Raw genomic sequence first — 19,395 nt, 5'->3', positions numbered from 1 at the left:
GCAGCACACATTCTTCTGAGGCTTCCCAGCCCTTATCAGGCAGCTTATCACTTTCTACATGATTGACAGTATTTTAGTTTTGTTTTGCCTGCAAGTATCCCGAGTCCAAGTAAACAGAAGGAGGAAGGCCAGAGAGGAATCACAGCAGTGTGCTGACTTGCTGGAACATCCACGATCGTAGCCAGGACAGGGGAAACCAGGCAGGAAAAGGAGAGTTAGGGAGGAAGGCTTCCAGCTGTGGTACCCCCCACCCCCACCCTGCCATTACTGTCCTTACAGGGAAGGGGAAGAAACTCATAAATTTTTTTGCACCTGCTCTTAGTCTGGTGCTGCTAGATTGTTTTGATACTGCTTTTGGTCCCTGAGCCAGCCTTTGAATTTTGGTGGGCCCCTACCAACTCACTGCTCTGTGCAAATGCATCGATTGGACTCCAAGAGCCTAGAGCCTTTCATTTCTAATGTGCTAGGACCCTACACTGGCACTGTGTGTTACTCTTTGTTGTCATTCAGTCGGTAAGTTGTGCCTGACTCTGCGACCCCATGTACTGTAGCCCACCAGGCTCCCCTGTCCTTCATCATTTCCCAGAATTTGTTCAGATTCATGTCCATTGAGTCAGTGATGCTATCCAATCATCTCGTCCTCTGTCGACCTCTTCTCCTTTTGCCTTCACTCTTTCCCAGCCTCAGGGTCTTTTCCAATGAGTTGGCTCTTCACATCAGGTGGCTTAAGTATTGGGGCTTCAGCTTCAGCATCAGTTCTTCCAGTGAATATTCAGAGTTGATTTCCTTTAGGACTGACTGGTTTGATCTCTTTGCAGTCCCAAAGCAATGGCACCTCTTGTTCCTCTTGTAAAAAAAAGAAAAAGACTTCTCAGCCTGTGTGTGTCTAGCCCACTCACCATGCCCAAGTCCCAGCTAGGTGGACTCCAAGTGGCAGAGCAAGACTTGAGCTTCCCTGAAATTTAGGCCAGGGAGTAGGGAGGGGGCTGCCACGTCCTTGCTTTGAACAGCCGCAAGTTCTTACTCTTCACAGTAGAGTAACGTACAGCTCACCCCCAGCCCATGCTTATTTGCTTTAAGACTTTTCTTACCTGCTTATGTTCAGAACACTTTATAGGATGATCCCTAGTTGAAACCCAGTGAAGGAAAATTATGATAAAGCCTGTAATTGGAGATTCTATGTAATTCTAAGGAACTAGGTTTAATTCCACTTTAAAGCCTATTAATACAATTGCACTTAAAAATGCATTTGCAGTATGCCCTTTTCCTAAAGTACCATCTCCAGCAAGAAGGTGAAGCAGTGGTCATTTTATTCCATTTAAGGCAGATCCCCAATATCCATTCCTCTTTTCCAAATAACCTATCATCTCCTAATGCCCGGAATCCGGCCCACACAATCCTTGACTATAGTTGTTCTCCAAAACTATTGGTTGCAGCTTCTGTAAAGATTGACACACAATCTCTGCTAGAAAAATCCCTCCCCAGGTAAAGCTCCTGGATCCAAGATGCCAAAATAGGAAGTTCCTCATTTTCACACAATGAACTCATTATTGCAGTAACTTTATAGAGAAATAATTTGTTCAGTAGTTTAAACAGTCTAAATAGTCAGCCCAAGGGTCTCTCATGTCTGATTCTACCTCCTTGTGTTTGGGTGGCTCAGAACAAATGATAGTATTTTAATTTCTCATCTTTTAAAAATGCTGAGTCTGTAAAGCAATTATCCTTCAATTAAAAAAATAAATTAAAAAAAATGCAACAAGAAAAAAATAAGAGTCATTTCATAGAGCCAAAGAATAATCTGTGAAAAAAAAATCCTGATTTATCTTAGAAATCATTGCTAAAAACTTTCACAGTAAGGATAGCCTTGGGGAAGGGGTCATTTTGTCAGTATCTGCCAAATTTTAAATGCACGTATCTGTTGACTCAGCAATTCTATTTCAAGGTGTTCACTGTGGTAGGTAGGAATAGCAAAAAATAGCAAACAACATGAATGACCATCAGTAATTATCAAATGTATTATGGAACATCATACCACGGAATGTCACTTGTATGTTTGAATTGTGTGACTGAAGAGAAGAAAAAAGGACAAGTTTCTTTATCCCCTTTCCACTGATTTTCTCACCACTGTTGATTGGCTTTCATTCTCTGCATCCTGGATCCTACCATTGTTCAAGCTGCCATAATTCCTCTTATTATTCCCGATCTGTACTACTACTTCCTCCTTTTATGCCAATTACATATACAGTCCAAACCAATGACATGACTCAGGCTTCCCTGGTGGCTCAGATGGTAAAGAATTGGCCAACAATGGAGACCCGGATTTGATCCCTGGGTTGGGAAGCTCCCCTGGAAAGGGAATGGCTACTCACGCCAGTATTCTTGCCTGGAGAATCCCATGGACAGAGGAGCCTAGTGGGCTACAGTTCATGGGGTCGCAGAGTCAAGACACTTAAGTGACTTTCACTTTTACTGGTAGCTGTGATTCCAGACCAAAACCTACCAGAAGGTGGGGGGCATATTCTGGAGTATGGCCCAATAAACTATGCCTGTCATCCCATGTCCTGCACCAGGGTGTATTGTTAAATAGCAGCATTCCTAGAGCAGAACCACGATTTGCCTTGTTACTCCAGGGAGCAACTTGGCTTAGACCCAGGGAACTTCCCAAGTTCTGGCAAGTGTTAGCACTGTTCATGTCTTCACTGTAACAAGCAGGCAAGTGAACCAGCTTGCATCTCTTGTTGCATGGGTATCCAAAGAGTTTCCTAGCTTTTATTTGTTTTAAAAGCATTTCAAGAGTCAATTTATAGAAAATGACAATGCATCAACGTGAAAAAAAATTTTAAATAACTTACCACTTAACAGGCTAGTTACTAGCCAATGGTTCACACTTGAGCAGCAGTTAACCCCAAGATTTAAACTGTAATGGATTTGTGCTAATTTATAGTGATACCATCCTATGCAAAAAGTACCTGGCAGGTATTGAAAAGTTATTTCAGGCCCTTTCAGAAGGCTTGTTACACTGAACAGACCTAGATTTGAACTTCTGTCATGGTTTATATGATGCCAAGCAAGGGAGTTGCCCACACTTTCCATTCAGAAATTTCCATCTTGTATTTCCAGTGCATCTTCAATACAGCTAGATACTACCCTAATGTCTTACAATACTGAAAAAATCCCCCAGGCCGTGAAGGAAGTATTTGCTGAACATCTGTCACTCAGGCACTTTTCATCTTTATCATTTAAGTCTTACCCCTGTGGTGCACAGGACACAATTTCCAGATTAAGAAAATTAATACAGCAAATATCAATAACTGATAGCAAGACCATGAGGACCATTATAGTAACTAACCAGCCAACAGCTCCCAGCCTTTAGGAAAACAATTACTTTTTAAATCAGTATGCCCATTTTGTTATCGATTTTTAAAATGCAGAAAATACTATTTATACTGTTTAATCTGATGTGAAGAAAATCTTTATAGCCCATAGTGCTGTAACTATTTCTAAATACTGAAATAGTTCCTCTGTGTTAACTTTTAAAAAACCATCTCCAGTTAAACAAGGGTTTTCCACTAAATTATCTAAATTGCCTCCTACCTTCATTTACTTGAGTTTTGGATACCCAAGTTTCAGGGTGTACTTGTGAATACTGAAGAGCTAGTATGTCTTTAGATTGAAGAGGGTTTTTGTCTATGTCTTCCTGTCAAGACCTGAATCCAGTTAGTTAACCTGAAAAAATCCTTGTTCCCATTCTCAACATCTGCCACGTAACACCCACTGAAGTTCCTCAGGGCAGAATGTATCCATTTAGGATAGCCTACTAGCAACAATTTCTAGAGCTATAGGAAACATGCATGTAAATCAGATAATGCCTTGTTCTTCTTGACCAAAAATCTGATCAATTTTGACAATTTCAGCCTTCCTTTGATGTCCTCTTGTTTAGCTTAGAAAAGGTAAGTTTAGATTTATTATCACTATTCTCCTGCTTTTCACTTACATGTGCCTTGGAAAACTATCTTATTAATTCAGTAGTCTGAAAACAAAATAAGTTTTTTGCTAATTTATAGATATAGCAGCCTGAGAACGTGAAAATCTTTTTTTATCAGCTCATTAACCTATTTATAAGGGTGAAGTGAGTATTTTTAAAGGGATAAACTTTGGCAGCCCTTACACTTAAAGGTTGCTAAGAGGTATTAAGATAAAGTATGTATATAACAAAAGTCTTAAGTGAAAGCCATTTAACTAATATTTAAAACCTCTGCAATTATTAGTTTATTAGTATCATCCAGGACTCAAGATGTTCAGTATTCCTCCTGAAATTACATAAACAAATGCAAATGGAAAGAATCCAAGTCAAAATTATATAACAAAACAGCACTCCATCACAAAAGCGTGTAAAATTACAAGAACGCTATTTTAAAACACTGGCACTTTAAGAGAACAATAATCTCAAAACCCACAAAATTGCCAAATTGTTCCCTAAACTGCTAAGCAGATAAACATATGACCCTAGTGAATGAGCTGGAGTTTTGTAAAGAAAAGTCAAATTCAAAATCAGTTAATTCACACTGAAATACAAAGTGTCTTCCTCCCTCATCTATTCAATTTATAAAGGGGCAAACCATAATACAGGAAGATATACCTGATTTAAAATGTGGTATATAACTTTAAAAGTCGGCCCAATTAATTAAAAATACCTTTAACCAAGGGTCTTAAGTTTCCTAAACAATCTCTACTTGGATAAACAGAAAACATTTACAGCCAGCACTTTTTTCCCAGAGCCTTTGCTGGGACAATCATCGACAAAAAAACAATATGGCAGTCTTGTATTTTAAGCTCACGCTTTTGGGGATACATTCTTGGGTCTTTAACGTGGGAACTGCAAATATAACTGCCATTACATGGTAATGGGAGTTAAAGAGTGTAGAGTCCTCATGTAAAGATTAGAACATACTTTTCTATTAGTCCTTCAAGGACAGACTTTCAAAATGTTTGATTCTAATAATCCCGTGCTGTGAATAGACTGGTTACTCTTCACTTGGTAAATGTAACTGGGCTATGTGAAATCCACTATCAACTGGTCAAGATTTAAGTTTCAGTTATGGATGAAAACTGTCTCAATTCAACTTTTATTACCCTCATCATGGGTATGCAGGGTGCGCAGACAAAAGCTTTTTATTTATCAGCTAACTATATGAAAGAAACAGTGTAATAATTCGTGTGATCCAAAATGGGCAAAAGCAAAAGACTAGCTTCCCCTTAAGAAAAATTTTCAGACCTATGAAAAGGACAACAATACTAATAAAAAAAATTGTATTTACTTAGAAGCATTCAGAATGTCAACAAAACAGCTGCAACTTTTTTTTTTTTTTTTTTTTGCAATTACAGAGTGGTATTCAGTTAACAGAACAACAATTATTCATATAAGCTGCATCAGAGACAACTGAAGATGAAAAAACTACCATCCCCATATATAACTAATTTGTGCTGTGCACCAACAAGAACCTGCTTTAAATTTCCATGCCAATTTACAACCCCCATACTGTACCAGGCAAGGTTAGTGGCTATTGAAAATACCACCAGGACAGGGCTATCTAAAGACACATTCGGTAGTGTGTTAACTATACAAAAAAAGACACTGTACAGTTTAAAAACAAATCTTACACAGCCTTACATTTCAATTTTTTTTTTCTTTAAAAGGAGTGAGTTGTGTACAGGGGGGTTAAATGCTTTATAGACAAGAAAAAAAAAAAACTGCGCTAGAACCAACTTATTCATCATCATCATCTTCTTCCTCCTCCTCATCCTCTTCATCTTCTTCCTCCTCCTCATCCTCTTCATCTTCCTCATCTTCCTCCTCTTCCTTCTTTTTCTTGCTTTTTTCAGCCTTGACAACTCCCTTTTTTGCTGCATCAGGCTTCCCTTTAGCTCGGTATGCGGCAATATCCTTCCAAAATAAACGCAGTAAGAAAGACAGAACAGTTAAGTAAGGGGAGAAATAAAAGTAACATGGCAAAGCTTTATGGAAAAAACAAGGACTCAGATACACTAAAATACCCTATATCTGCAGATTCACACCAACTTGGACTTTCACAAACTCATAAAATTATTATGAGATAACTAAATAATCCAGAGCTCATGGTATGACATTGTCTAATATTTGCACTGCTAAGCCTCACTGAAGTACAACTATGTACCACATCCAAACTTTAGTTTATTAAAACTAGAACGTAGAGACTGATTAAAGGGTAGACACTGCCACCTTCTGAATGCAAAAAAGCATTCTACAGGTTTATACTGACAGACCCTAATCCATAGCAGGAAATCTTTCCTTAAAAAAAAAAAAAAAAAGTTATCTGCCACCAAGCATGCAATTAGGTTCAAAAACATCTAAAAATGGATATATTTCTCCAGAATGACTAAATAACCTAAAATCTAACTTTACTTAATATTTCAAGTAAAAGTATAAGGGAGGGTTATAGCTTTTTCTTATATCAATTTACTGTACAGATCAAAATATTTTAAACATTCTAACTTAGTCAAGTTTTTTTTTTTTAATATAAGGCAGAGAACCCCAGTGTTTCAGGGTGTTTATGAACAATATAGATCTGTATTACTTGGTCCAGCCTATTTTTATGTTGTGTGCCTGATGGTTTAAAATAATGACATTATCTGACTCAAAGTGACTACCACAATTTTCATAAATTCACACGGTGGAAGATAACAAAACCAGCTTAAGTGTATATGGCCCCTTTCCCAAGACAAATTTGATCTACACTCTTTGAAAGATGGAAAGGGACTTGCAGACTACAGCTAATGGTGCACTGAATAGTTGTTATACTCAAAACTCCATCACACCTATTAGAAATCATAAAATAGGAAATTAAGATGCAGTACCAAGTACAGTTGTTCATCTAACATCTGGCATACTCTTTCACCACTACACCAAACCCGCACTGCTTACCTTTTCATACTTTTCCTTCAGCTTAGCAGCCTTCTTCTCATAAGGCTGCTTGTCATCCGCAGCAGTGTTATTCCACATCTCTCCCAGTTTCTTTGCAACATCACCAATGGACAGGCCAGGGTGTTCGCCTTTGATTTTTGGACGATACTCAGAACAAAACAAGAAAAAGGCCGAACTAAAAGGAGAGATTTAAGTTTAGAATTGCAGGTTTACCAACAACTGTGTTGTACTACTATATACAAGCCACTGCTATTTCCTACCACATATTTGACAGGGTATAATGTTATAAAATGCTAAATATCTCCCACTAAACTTAATTTACACAATTATTTTAACTTACAACATTACTAGTTGAACATACACTATTTATTAGTGTTCCAAATGAACATTCTGCAATTACTCTTATGATTTATCAAGAAATAAAAAAGAAAACTACATTTAGAAGATATATTGAGTGAGGTCAGTATCTAATTCCACTGCTCTAACTAAAACTGCCACCCAAGAGAAATTTTACAAAATTTAAATATACCAATACCAATTAGCTAAGAAACATGGATTACAGACTGGAGATCCACAGGGTGGCTTGCTAAATTTGTCTACCGTAAAATACTTAAAAAATCAAAACAGGTAAGATACTTACGGAGGCCTCTTGGGTGCATTGGGATCCTTGAACTTCTTTTTTGTTTCCCCTTTAGGAGGGATATAAGTTTTCATTTCTCTTTCATAACGGGCCTTGTCCGCCTTTGCCATGTCTTCAAATTTTCCTTTCTCTTTAGCAGACATGGTCTGTAAAAAACAATTTGTAAACTTAAATCAGTTAACAAAATTTTAACCAGTTGTGAAGTATGGAAATGAATAAAATCAGTATCCTTTGCTAAATATTTAGTAACCTGTTCCAACATCAACACCCACATTATGCAAATTGTACCGAGGCTTAAAAAAAAAATATCCCAATTTGGAATTCAGCCTTTATTACCTACTCAGTAGGTTTTCAGCCCTCTTACCTTCCACCTCTCTGAGCACTTCTTAGAAAACTCTGAGAAGTTGACTGAAGCATCTGGGTGCTTCTTCTTGTGCTCCTCCCGGCAAGTTTGCACAAAGAATGCATATGATGACATTTTGCCTCTCGGCTTCTTAGGATCTCCTTTGCCCATGTTTAATTATTTTTCTAAAAAATAAAACAACACAAGTTTAATGTTAACAACGAAATTTATGGCACCGAAGAGCACTCTAACTTCTTGGAGAGTCAATGAACAGCATGACACTGGTTATTAAACACGGCATTGGCATTAACCCCTCACAGTATCAAAGAAAATGTCAGGGATCGACAATTCCTGTAAGAGTCTGCACCAACCCAATAAAGGGTCCTTCAGTGGGATCTCAAAACAAGTGTGGACACAATGGTACACTCATACCGTATTTGTGACTTATCTCCCTGTATCTGTTTTGAATGTAATACCCAACCGGTCATTAAAAAAATTTTTTTTCATGTAAAAAACCATTATTAATCAACAAACCCAAAGGTCAGAAAAGGAATGCTGCCGATTCATGCAGCTACGTAAGGAGTAGGTAAGAGCCAAAGTTGAGTAGACCTTTCCGGATTACGGGCCAGATGCCCCGCTCGTCTAAAGTTTTCCCCATGATTGCTTTAAAATATTCTCTTCTCGGCACAAAACTTGGCCGGGAGGAGGGAGCCGTGGAAGCGGCAGCTCGGACCCAGGCTGGGGGTGGGGTGGGCGGGTGGCGGTGCTATTTGCGCCGCTGCCACCGCCAGGCAGCCTCGCTTCCTATCGGTTTGGCCCCGAGATGTATTTCGGTTCTGACTAAACACGTCCGGTCTGAAGTTTCTTCGAGTAAACAAGGATGAGGGACAAAAGCCACTCCTGCTCGTGGCTCGGGCTGCCCCCCGCCCCCACCCGGGGAGTATATATACATATATATATTTTTAAGCCCTGAAAAGTTGGGGCGCCGCGCGGGGCGGGCTCCGCACACCTTCCCGCCACCCAGGCCCCCCTACTCCCGCCCGCCCGCCAACTTCGTGGCCGCGCGCGGGGAGGCCGCCACCCCCCCCGAGGGGGGGGCGGCGACCGGGCCTCCAGGCCCGGCTCCCCGCGCGCGGGGCCCGCCACGTGCGCCCGCCGCCCCGCGCAGGCCCGCCGGCCTCCCCCATTTTGTCGGCTCGGCGGAGGGAGCAGGCCCGCTCGAAATGGGGGCTGGCTCCGCCCGCGGCCGCTGGGGCCGGCGCGCACGGAATGGCCGCTGCGCGTCTTCCCCGCCTGCGCCGCCGCCGCCGCCGCGAGGGCGAGCGAGAGAATATGGCTCCTTCCCTTTGTGTGTGTATGTGTGTGAGTGTGTGCGCGAGAGTGAGTGTGCGAGAGTGAGTGCGAGCGCCGGCGGGCGGGGTGCGCGGCGCGCTCTGGCGCACACACTCGGCCATGACGGCCGGGGGGAGGGGCGGGGGGCGCGCGGCCGGACCCTCCCCCTCCCCCGTCCGTGGTGTGTGTGTGTGACGGGGGGGCCCCAGCCTCGGGAGGCGCCCCCGACCCGCCGCTCCCCGTCTCCCTCCGCGCGGCCCGCCGCCCCCGCAGACGGGGGGACGCGGGGCTGGCAGAAGAGGAAAAAAAAAAAGTTGCCTCGGAACTGCTGCGCCCAGCTTCCCCCCCCGCCCGCGCCCGCCCGCCCGCCTTGTTTTCTCTCCAGCCAGCAGCGCCGGGCCGAGTCAGCCATGTTATCCAGCGAGCGCCGCGGCGCCGCTCCCCCCCGCCGCCCGGCCGCCCGGCCGCCGCGCCCGGCCCCGGGCTCGGGCTCAGGCCGGCGGGCCCGGCCCCGCGCCGCCGCCCCCGGCCCCGGCCCCGCGCCGCCGCCCGCCCGCAGCGCCCGCCCGCCCGCGCTCGCTCGCCGCCGGCGCCCGGCTCTGCGGCGGCCAATGCAGCCGTGAAGCGCCGCCCGCCTGCCCGGCGGCCCGCCGCCCCCCGCGCACGCCGGCCGCCCGAACGCTCGGCCCCGGGGGTTCGAAAACACGTTAAAAAAATTTTTTTAATGGAAAAAAAATTTTTTTTTTTTTTTTTTTGCGCCAGTCAGCGCGGACGCCGCCGGGGGTGGAAACTCGCGGGGCTCGGGGCTCGCGGCGCCTCAGGCGGCCCCGGGGGCCGGGGCTCCGGCGCGGGGCAGGGCTCCCGGCGCCCGAGGGGAGGCTCGCTCCGTGCGCAGTTTCCCCCCACGGTCCCCCCTCATTTGCCTTTGTGTGGATCCTGACCCGCCGGCTCCCGGCCGCGGGGATCCGGCCGCCGCGCGGGCTGAAGAGCTGCCGGAGGCGCTCTCCCCGCCGCGGCGCTGCCCAGGACTCACCCTCCGCGAGGCACAGAGTCGCCCAGTGCCCGTCCGGCTCTCACTTGCCCCGGCGCTGTCTCTATGGAGCTCAATGTACTGCAATGGCTGTGAGAGCGGGAGCCAGACGCAGCCTCCTCACTCTCTCCGCTCTGTAACATTACTCTCCAGCCAGCGCCGCGCCTATTGGCTACCGCCAACTCACGGGGCTCGTTCATTGGCCCGATACCTCCCATTGTCCTGACCAGAGCCCGCCTGCTATTGGCTGTCTCCGGGGACACGTCATCAAGGATTGAAACAGCGCGCAAATCTGAATGTGTGTGTGTGCCGGGCAGAGAGGCTGAGGCGGGAGAGGCAGAGGCAGAGGCAGCAGCTGCTACGGGAAAGCAGAGCTCTATGGTGTATGTGTGCATGTGTCTAACCCAAGCCAGCCCCACACCCGAGCGGCCGCCGGAGCGAAAAGGGCCTGACTTTTCCACAAGTGTCTCCAACTCCTCAGGCAAAAGAGACACCCACAGGCCTCCCCCCCCCTTCTCACCCCAAACTCACTTCCATAGCCGTTGAGATAAGAGGCCCCAGACTTTTAACAGACCTTCAAAAGTGAGAGCGACACGATGAGATCACGGCCCCCGAAAACCGGGGTTTCTGCTCGTGCAGAGGGGCGAAGGCAGCCAAGATTCGAACTTCTTAACCACATATGGTTGCATTACATTTTAGATCTCTGGAAAGGCAGGGCTTTTCCTATAAGAAAGTGACAACGATCCAGTCAGCCGCTTTTAAAACACCCCTTTTCTGGGCTCTTAAGCCCGTACCGTCAAGTTTGCAGAGCAGCTGAAACCTTGAGTCACCCTACAGGCATTTAGTTTCACCCTTTTTCTTGGTTTGCTCGAGTTTCACAGCTTGTCTGGAACTTTTTATTTAAATACAAAGCCCTGTCTTAACTTCCTGGAAATCAAACGATTCTTCCATGAAATTAAAGTACAGCCACTTCATTTCGATACGGGGTACTCTAGCAGGAAATGTTTGGGAGGGCCTGCTAGAATTAGCAAATTCATTAGAGACCACATTTTTAACTGTTGGGCTGTTTTATTTGACTTGGTGTGGATTACTGTGATAATCAAACGAATCCTTGTGATGCTATCTTTCCTTCCCATCGCACCACTTAGTGCATCCATGTAACTGCTCTAGGGTTACAGGAGTTGTAGGTATATTGTTACCCGGAGGACTAGATGGAGGCAGAGAGTGCCCATGCCCAAATTCATAGGCTGTGGTTTCCCTAACCCACCAAGCTGGCTGATTTTAACAGACAAACTTATGTCTGTGAGGAAAATGTGCGGGCTCTAATAGCCAGTTCTGGAGACCATACGGTTATATCGGCCCTTTATGAAACTATTATCTATTGCTCTGTAGCCTGAGCAGACCACACCCCTATTCAGTTACAACAGACTTCCCTTTTTTTCACTCTCTAGTGGTATGTTTATACACTTCTAAACCCACCAGCCAATTCCTCCAAATTTAACAGACCAAAGTTAAATCATTTTATTGTTAGTTTTTTTCATATATCCCATGTAAGCATCCACAACATAATATGTTTTCTTATTAAGCTACATGATAACAGACAGAGAGATAACCTCTCCTGGCTATGATTTTAATGCTTACTCCTTTTAAAAAAAAACAAAACATAATTGGTATCAGGGTTTATAGTCTTGGTGAGTGGACAATGCATGCTATATGAACATGAAATAATATTAAAAATATATAAACTAGTATAATGTGCTTAAATTTATTGGTGTTTAAAAAAAGCAAACATCTAAAGTCAACTTTTATACTGTTTTCATACATATATGCTCTTCTTTACTTCCCTCTATTAATCTAATTTTATGCTTTATTTATGCTTTATTAAAATCTAGGTTATTTTAATTGTTTTATCTTCTCAGTGACTATATTACAAAATATTCAGGAGAATGATTACACTTTAAATGGCATCCATGATATCAAAATTTGACTATTACTTGAAGATTGTACTATCAGTATTTTCCAGGAGCAATGTTGGGTTTGCTCTGGGTCAACCACTTTTTTAGATACTTTAACCAGTTATTTCTAATAGCTTACTCCTTCCAGGGTCAGTTTATGGTCACAGAACAAGAGAACAATGGGCCCAACACAGGTTTCTATTTCAGCAGGATGCCTGGTAAGTACCAGGCACTGGATTTAAATATCAATAGACCTGGGTTCAAATCCTTGCTCTGCTACTTACTAGCTCTATAATCTCAGACAAGTTTTGTTTTTTTTTCTAACTTCTTTGTGCTTCAAATCTTTTAGCTATAAAATGGAAGTTATCACTAAGTGGTTGTAAAGGTTAAACTTATTTTTCAAAGATTTAAAATTATGCTGACCTCTTTAAACTCATGACTTAAAAAAACTCAAGTGCAATTAGCCTTGAGCTTTTCTTCCTATTTTAATTTTATATGAAGGCAACAGTTGTAAATTAAGTTTGTTAAAAAAATTCTATCCTCAAACAGTACTATTCCTCATTCAGTCTAGTGATGGTTGCTTCATTTATTCCCAAGTATATCAGGGCCCATGTCACAAAGAAGGGTATTAAGACCTCCACTTACAGGCACATTTCTCATATTTGCTTTCTGTGATACAAAGGGAGGAACATAAAAAGGAGAAAAACTTTCAAGTAAACCCTATAACTTCCAGCTCTAGCCCTACAACCTTAATATTCACTTATTTATATTAGACCTCTCCTTCAATGTGAATCATCAGTTACAAACTGGCATATATTTTACTTTAGGGTTATTGAGTGTTTTATCCTAACTTACAGAGTTACCTAACTTAAAAAGCTTGATCACTCTCTCCCATGCCCAATTTAGGCAACTGAATTTCATATCTTCATTAATGTAATTTATGCCCTTCCTGGAGCCGGCCTCTAAGATAGGTGAAGTGCCTCTCTTCTGGGGTTCCATAATATTCTGTACATTAACTAGTATGCTCACAATTGTAATTATCCAGTTATGTGTCTGTTTGTCCCACTACACAGCACCCCTTATAGGCAGGAATTTTATTTTTGCATCCCAAGCACCTAGCAGGGTGCCTGACATATAGCAGGCACTAAATAACGTCTACTGAAGAAATGAATTAATAGCTGAAAGAGTACTTACTGCAAATTATTGTTTTAATCTTCCTCTTCCATCTTTGGAGATAAACACTGGGGTATTTCTAAATCAGAAGGCAGGAAAATAGAATAATCAGCAATAAGTACATGTTAGGATACTAATATTGAGGATAGATGTCAATGGCACCTCATTCTTATAATTTAAAAAGAGGAAGATGGAGTTGGGGGCTGGAGGGAATTGCAAATATAGACACATATATTTGTACTATTTACCAGCTCCCAACTAGGCCAAGGTTATTCCTAGTTGCATACAATGAACTATGGCAAGCCAAATAAGAATTCATCACAGAAAACTGCAAGAATGTCTGCCCAAAGGTTGCTTCCAATGGGCATTTGAAACTTAACTCTAATGTAAAAAAAATAATAATAATACAAAAAGCAGACGGGGGCTCTGGGTGTTTGGCTGCAGGATATTGATTCCTCCCCATACAATGAATCCTAAAGTCAAGCTATATGAATTCTCTTGTTGTCTGTCCTTCTCGAAAAGGTCCAGTTTCTGAAAAGGAGGAGAAACAGTAAACCGAAATGTCTGAGGTCAACCACAGGATCCTGGACACTTAAAACCTTTTTTTTTTTGGATGCTGACGATAAAGGGGAGGAATTCAGGAAGAGAAAACAGTACAGGTTGTGAACTAGGACACTGAGTCCCACCACGTGTGGCCTCTGGTAGCCATTATTAAGGTGTGTGCTTGTTTCCCCAACTCTTGCTTAGGGGCTGTGATGCCTTATCTCACTTGCGAGGATGTTACAGGATTAAGAGATGGGTCAAAAGACCCAAGAAAGGCAGAGGAGCGGTGTTACTCTGTCAGCGAGCATAGAAGGGACTCTTTGGCTGCTTAAGTACTTCTGCCTCGGCCTGAATCTTCTGTCCCAGTGTGGCTTGCAGGTGGGGAAATTAGTGGTTTCAGCTGTGGGCAGATAGGTGGCTACACACAAAAAAACAAAAAACCCAACAACAAAACAAAATGGCATGTAAGCAAATTTTTGTATGTTGGGGGGCATGCTGGGCAGCTTGCAGTATCCTAGTTCCCCAACCAGGATTGAACCCAGGCCCTCAGCAGTGAAAGCATGGAGTCCTAACCACTGGACTTCCAGGAAGTCCTGGACACAAATTTATACCAACAATATCTCTAGAATTGGATTAGCCAAAGAATGGTACACATGAAGAGGAGAAACTCATTAGTAGTAAATTTTTATAAAATGGTGATCTAAATTCAGAAAAGATCACTCCTTTAGGTCTTGATCTCAAGAACCATGTCAACAGGCCAAATTCAGCTGCCCTATTAGAAGTGCCGTAAACCTTGAGAACAAATGTCTTAGCACACCTGCTAGGATGGCTTATAATAAAAAAGACAGACATGGCAAGTGTGAGTGAAAATGTGGAGAAACTGGCACCATCATATACTGGTGGTGGGAATGTAAAACAGTGCAGCTGCTTTGCAAAACAGTCTGACAGTTCCTCCCAAGAATATACCTAGAGTTACCATATGACCCAGCAATTCCACTCCTAGGTATGTACCCAAGAGAAACAAAAACGTCCACACAAAAACCTGTACATGACTGTTCATAGCAGAATTATTTGTAATAATCAAAAAACAGTCCAAAGGTTCAACTGATGAGAGGATAAATAAAATGTCATACATCTTTATGATTGAATATTATTCATTGATAGAGAATAGAGTACTGACAAACGTCACAACATGGATGAACCTGGAAAACATTATGCTAAGTGAAAGAAACTACACACATAAAACTCCACCTATTGTACAATTCCATTTATATAAAATGTCTAGAATAGGAAATTTATAAAGACAGGAACTAGATTAGGAATAACCAGGTGTGGGGGCCTGTGGGAAAGGGGGGTGACAGCTAATAGGTTTTCTTTTAAGAAGATGAAAATGTTTATTATAATAATGGTTGTGCGACTCTGATGATACCAAAAGTCATCAAATTGTATGAATGTGAAATTCTGTCTCCATAAAGCGGTTTTTCAAAAACAGAATTCATGTTTAATGAAACAAACACAGAAAGAGATGACGGATCACTACCCACTTGTCAATTCTGTCCGGTACTTTGCTGCTCTTCCTCTTCAATCAGTGGAAATTTCTTCTATTAGTGGAATTATATATTCTGCGCTTAAAGTGTATTTTTGCTACAAAATAATGTTAAAAGAGCACTCTTCTGGGGTACCTTGGGAGGTTTTCCTTGAGCTCCTGAGATAACTGTACTGTCAGCTGAGCCAAAAAACATCAGGTTAGACTATGCAAACTGGCAGGCCTCTCTGGCTTCTATGACACGCAGATGTTCCGTTTGGTCAGCACAGTGTTTTTAAAAAGGTGGATTTTTTTTCATATTGAAAAAAAAATCCAGATTTTGAACAATCTGAGATCTGATCAGCTTGGCTCCACATGTAGGCAGGTGACGATCCTGTGGTCGACCCCCTCGAAGGAGGTGGGTGTTCTGCTGTCTGCCGCAGCCCCATGGTTCCAAAGCACCTGACCTACCTTCTCACCTGGCTGGCCCCTGCAGACACCTGGGTTGGCAAGTCCTGAGTTGGGTCCTTAGGATTTCAGGACTATGAACTGTGATTCTGAAATGTTCTTTGCTCAGAGGTTCTTCTCCTGAGAAACACTATCATCACACAGAACACAGAGTGGGAAACTGAGCCAGAGAGGTCCCTCGGGTGAGGAACAGAACCATGTTTGGCGCTATCACAAGTAGCAGGTACTCCTGATGAGAAACAGAGAGTCTGACTGGCTATTTGTCAGAGGCTGTCCTACAGCCCAGACAAAAGACTAGAAATTGAGCTTTATATATTGTATCTCTCCTGTGTGCTGAGCTATACAGAGATGATTTCATCTCATCCACACAGGATGAAAATAATTGTACAAATAATTCTAAGGAGGCTTAGAGAGATCCCTTCAGTGGTCCAAGGTCACACAGCTAGTGAGAAAGTAACAATATTGACCCAGTTCTGACTCCAAAGCTGAAGTTTTTTTCCCTATGCCTCATGGCCTTTCAGTTACTAACCCAGCTAATAAAATTTTAAAGACAATCACATTTTCCCACCTAAATATACCTCATATCCTCATGGGGATTTGATGTGAGTTTACAGCCTTGACTTTCAAGGTTTTTGAATAGGGCCCATACATTCTGCAAATCTTGAAAAAAGTTTCATGAAACAATACCTATCGTTGTGATGGAGTCTGACTTCTTTTCCCTTAAAATCCTAAATTTACTTTGCAACCCACAAATAGGCCCTACAGTTTGCAGAACACTGCAATAAAGGTGGACACGACTGAAGCGACTTAGCAGCAGCAGCAGCAGCAATATAGGTGGGAGTCAAGAAGTCCGTCTTACATCAAGGGTAACGGCAGCTCTAAGAGGCAAGTGAGGATGCTGCCTACTGATGGGATGGGACTGAAGGGAGGAAATGCCAGGGCAGCTGCCGCATCCAGGTACCTGCAGTCAGAGCCCCCGGCACAGCCAAGGAGGCTGCTGCCAAATCTGTGGGGCTGAGAAAGATAGGAGACAAGAAGGAAGAGTGCCTTGCTCTCCCTGGAAGATCAAGACAAAAGCAGGCACTCCAGGCCTGCAGGAGAAGCAAAGAAGATGCTTCAACATCCCCAAGGCCTAGAAGAAAAATCCTAGCAGAGCCGATAAATATGGGGTTCATCACCTTGGATCTGTCTTTGTCAGAGGCCAGGCAGAGTCTCTCTGTGAGTGGAAGATAGCCTCACCTCCCCACAGGACAGCTTTTTTGTTGGGAAAAAGAAACAAACAGCACCCAAAATGGCTTGTAGGGCTAAATAGAAGGTGACCACCAATCCATACCTGTTGTTCATGAAGGTGTTAAAAAAAATCAACAACAACAGAAAACCTGTGGGCTTTTTTCCTCAAAGGTTGCTGTTGATCCTTGTTCTAAGGCTTCCTTTTGATTTCCAAGAACAGAAATAAGCAAGTAGGAAGGAGATAGCATGATTTAATATATTCTAACATAAATACTACCAGCAAATTGATAGTCACATTCTGAAACAGAACTCTGCCTGAGAAACATTCATGGCATTTGACCAGTGATTTTGCTTCCAAAAAATACTCAGAAAGTAATCAGAAACAAGTAAAGAGCATGAAAATTTGAATAAGAATATTAATCGCAGAATTATCCATAATGTGTCAACAACCTAGGCATTCAATGAGTGGCTTGGCTTGGTAAACTGTGAGCCATCCTCATGACAGATTATTATTAGGCTACAATCACATTCTTATGCAACAGGAGGGAAAGGGGCAGGGCACAACTTTTGAAAGAATAACATAGCCCAAGGACACAACACAAACCGCATAAACCAATTAGAATCAAATGGGACCAAGATGGCTGACAAGACTAGACCTTGATCCTCAATCAGCAAGTGAAATGACACACCCAGAGGTGCCATGACAGTTCCAAGGCACTATCAAAAGACCAAGGAGTAGGCGGTAGCCTAAATCCTGAAAACCTCCACCCCTTCCCCCAAATAGTTGGAATAATCCTCCCACTCATTAGCATATGAAATTACCCAACCTATAAAAACTAACTGGGCCACATTTGGGGGCCTCTATGATGGCCCACACTCTGTCTGTGGAGTGTGCTTCTCTCTGAATCTGAACAAATCCACATCTTACCTATCACTTTGTCTCTCAGTGAATTCTTTCTGGGATGAGACATCAAGAATCTGAGCTTCATTAGGCTCTGAAACCAGGTACCAGAGGGTTTTGGCTGGGTTCAAGTCCCAAACAGGGTTGATTCTAATTGGTTTACGCAGTTGTGTCCTTGGGCTATGTTATTCTTTCAAAAGTTGTGCCCTGTTACACTTCCACTGCAAGGGGCACAGGTTCAATTCCTGGTTGGGGAAGTTCCACATGCCCTGTAGTGCATCCCCCCTCATCCCCCAAAAAATTAGAAACAAAAACTCTCTAATTTCTTAAGAGAAGAAATGTGTTAAAGAAGACTCAAAGATTTAGATCATTAAAAAAGAGTTAGACCTCATTACTCTAGAAATTCTTCCCCCAAAACAAATATACAATCTACAACATATAAAAATCATGTACCTTTATCATAGCTCTAAAGTTAAGCTGTCTTGACAGGGTGGATGGGAGGCAGGCTAAAGGGAGGGGATGTATGTATGCATATAGCTGATTCACATTGTTGCACACCAGCATTGTAAAGCAATTATACTCTAACTAAAAAAATTAATAAAAGTTAAGGTGTCTCCACTGTCATCTAAATCTGACCAGCCTATTAATGCAGATCAGAATCAGGTATCTTCTAGAAGGAAAACTATCAGTGTTTACATGGAAAAACTTTTGCCTCACCACTGATGTGTCTTCTTTAATGACTATTCGTTTGTTTCCCATGATTCAGTCCTGAGTCATCTTCTCTTCGCTTCTCTGCTCTCTTAGAGACCCCAGGGACCAACTCCACGTGGAGTTTTAACCTCCGTTTCTATGTAAATGACCCCAATTTCCCCTTCAGCCTTTGGTTCTGTCCAGGATCCCACTGGGTCCCAGTATCTCAAGCCTATAGGTCTGCTCCCAAAGCCACAATCCATTCTCATTTCTCTATTTGCCAACTTCCTACATCAGCTCCAATTCTAAGAGTCTCATTCCTCCCTTCTGCTTCCCTCACATCAAATTCTGTAACATTTATGTCACAGTACTTTTGAATCATGCCCTATCCCAATTTCTTTTTTTTCATTTCTATTGCCCCCAACTGTAGTTCTGGCCTTTATTATTTTGTGGATAAGCATGGAGGCTTTGGAACCAGACACTCCAAAGGTTAAAATCCTGGTCTTGGTACTAACCAGCTGTGTTACTTTGGGCACAGTGAATTAACCTCTCTGAGTGAGCTTCAGTTGCTTTGGTAAAATGATAATGCCCCTTTCAAAGGGAA

General features: G+C 42.8%; 1 protein-coding gene across 5 annotated transcripts in view; it reads right to left on the bottom strand.

The window, feature by feature from the left end:
• Positions 1-4,245: 4,245 nt before the first annotated feature.
• HMGB1 (high mobility group box 1) overlaps positions 4,246-19,395 on the bottom strand; it is a 130,053-nt gene continuing 114,903 nt past the window's right edge. For 4 of the 5 annotated variants that reach the window (XM_081549285.1, XM_081549286.1, XM_081549287.1 and 1 more), the window contains 6 exons: positions 13,456-13,513; positions 10,881-11,029; positions 7,966-8,129; positions 7,602-7,747; positions 6,962-7,136; positions 4,246-5,944 (listed from right to left, as the gene is read on the bottom strand). In XM_081549285.1, coding sequence (XP_081405411.1) covers positions 5,768-5,944; positions 6,962-7,136; positions 7,602-7,747; positions 7,966-8,115 — 648 coding nt within the window. In that variant the 5' untranslated portion in view covers positions 8,116-8,129; positions 10,881-11,029; positions 13,456-13,513 and the 3' untranslated portion in view covers positions 4,246-5,767. Of the gene's footprint in view, positions 5,945-6,961; positions 7,137-7,601; positions 7,748-7,965; positions 8,130-10,309; positions 10,448-10,880; positions 11,030-13,455; positions 13,514-19,395 lie in introns of those variants that run through there. The other variant, XM_081549283.1, reaches the window with a different exon arrangement.

The sequence above is a fragment of the Giraffa tippelskirchi genome, chromosome 12 (assembly GCF_054371585.1).
Source record: "Giraffa tippelskirchi isolate mGirTip1 chromosome 12, T2T-mGirTip1v1.2.pri, whole genome shotgun sequence".
Taxonomy (NCBI): domain Eukaryota; kingdom Metazoa; phylum Chordata; class Mammalia; order Artiodactyla; family Giraffidae; genus Giraffa; species Giraffa tippelskirchi.
This window is presented reverse-complemented; position numbering and strand designations above follow the sequence as displayed.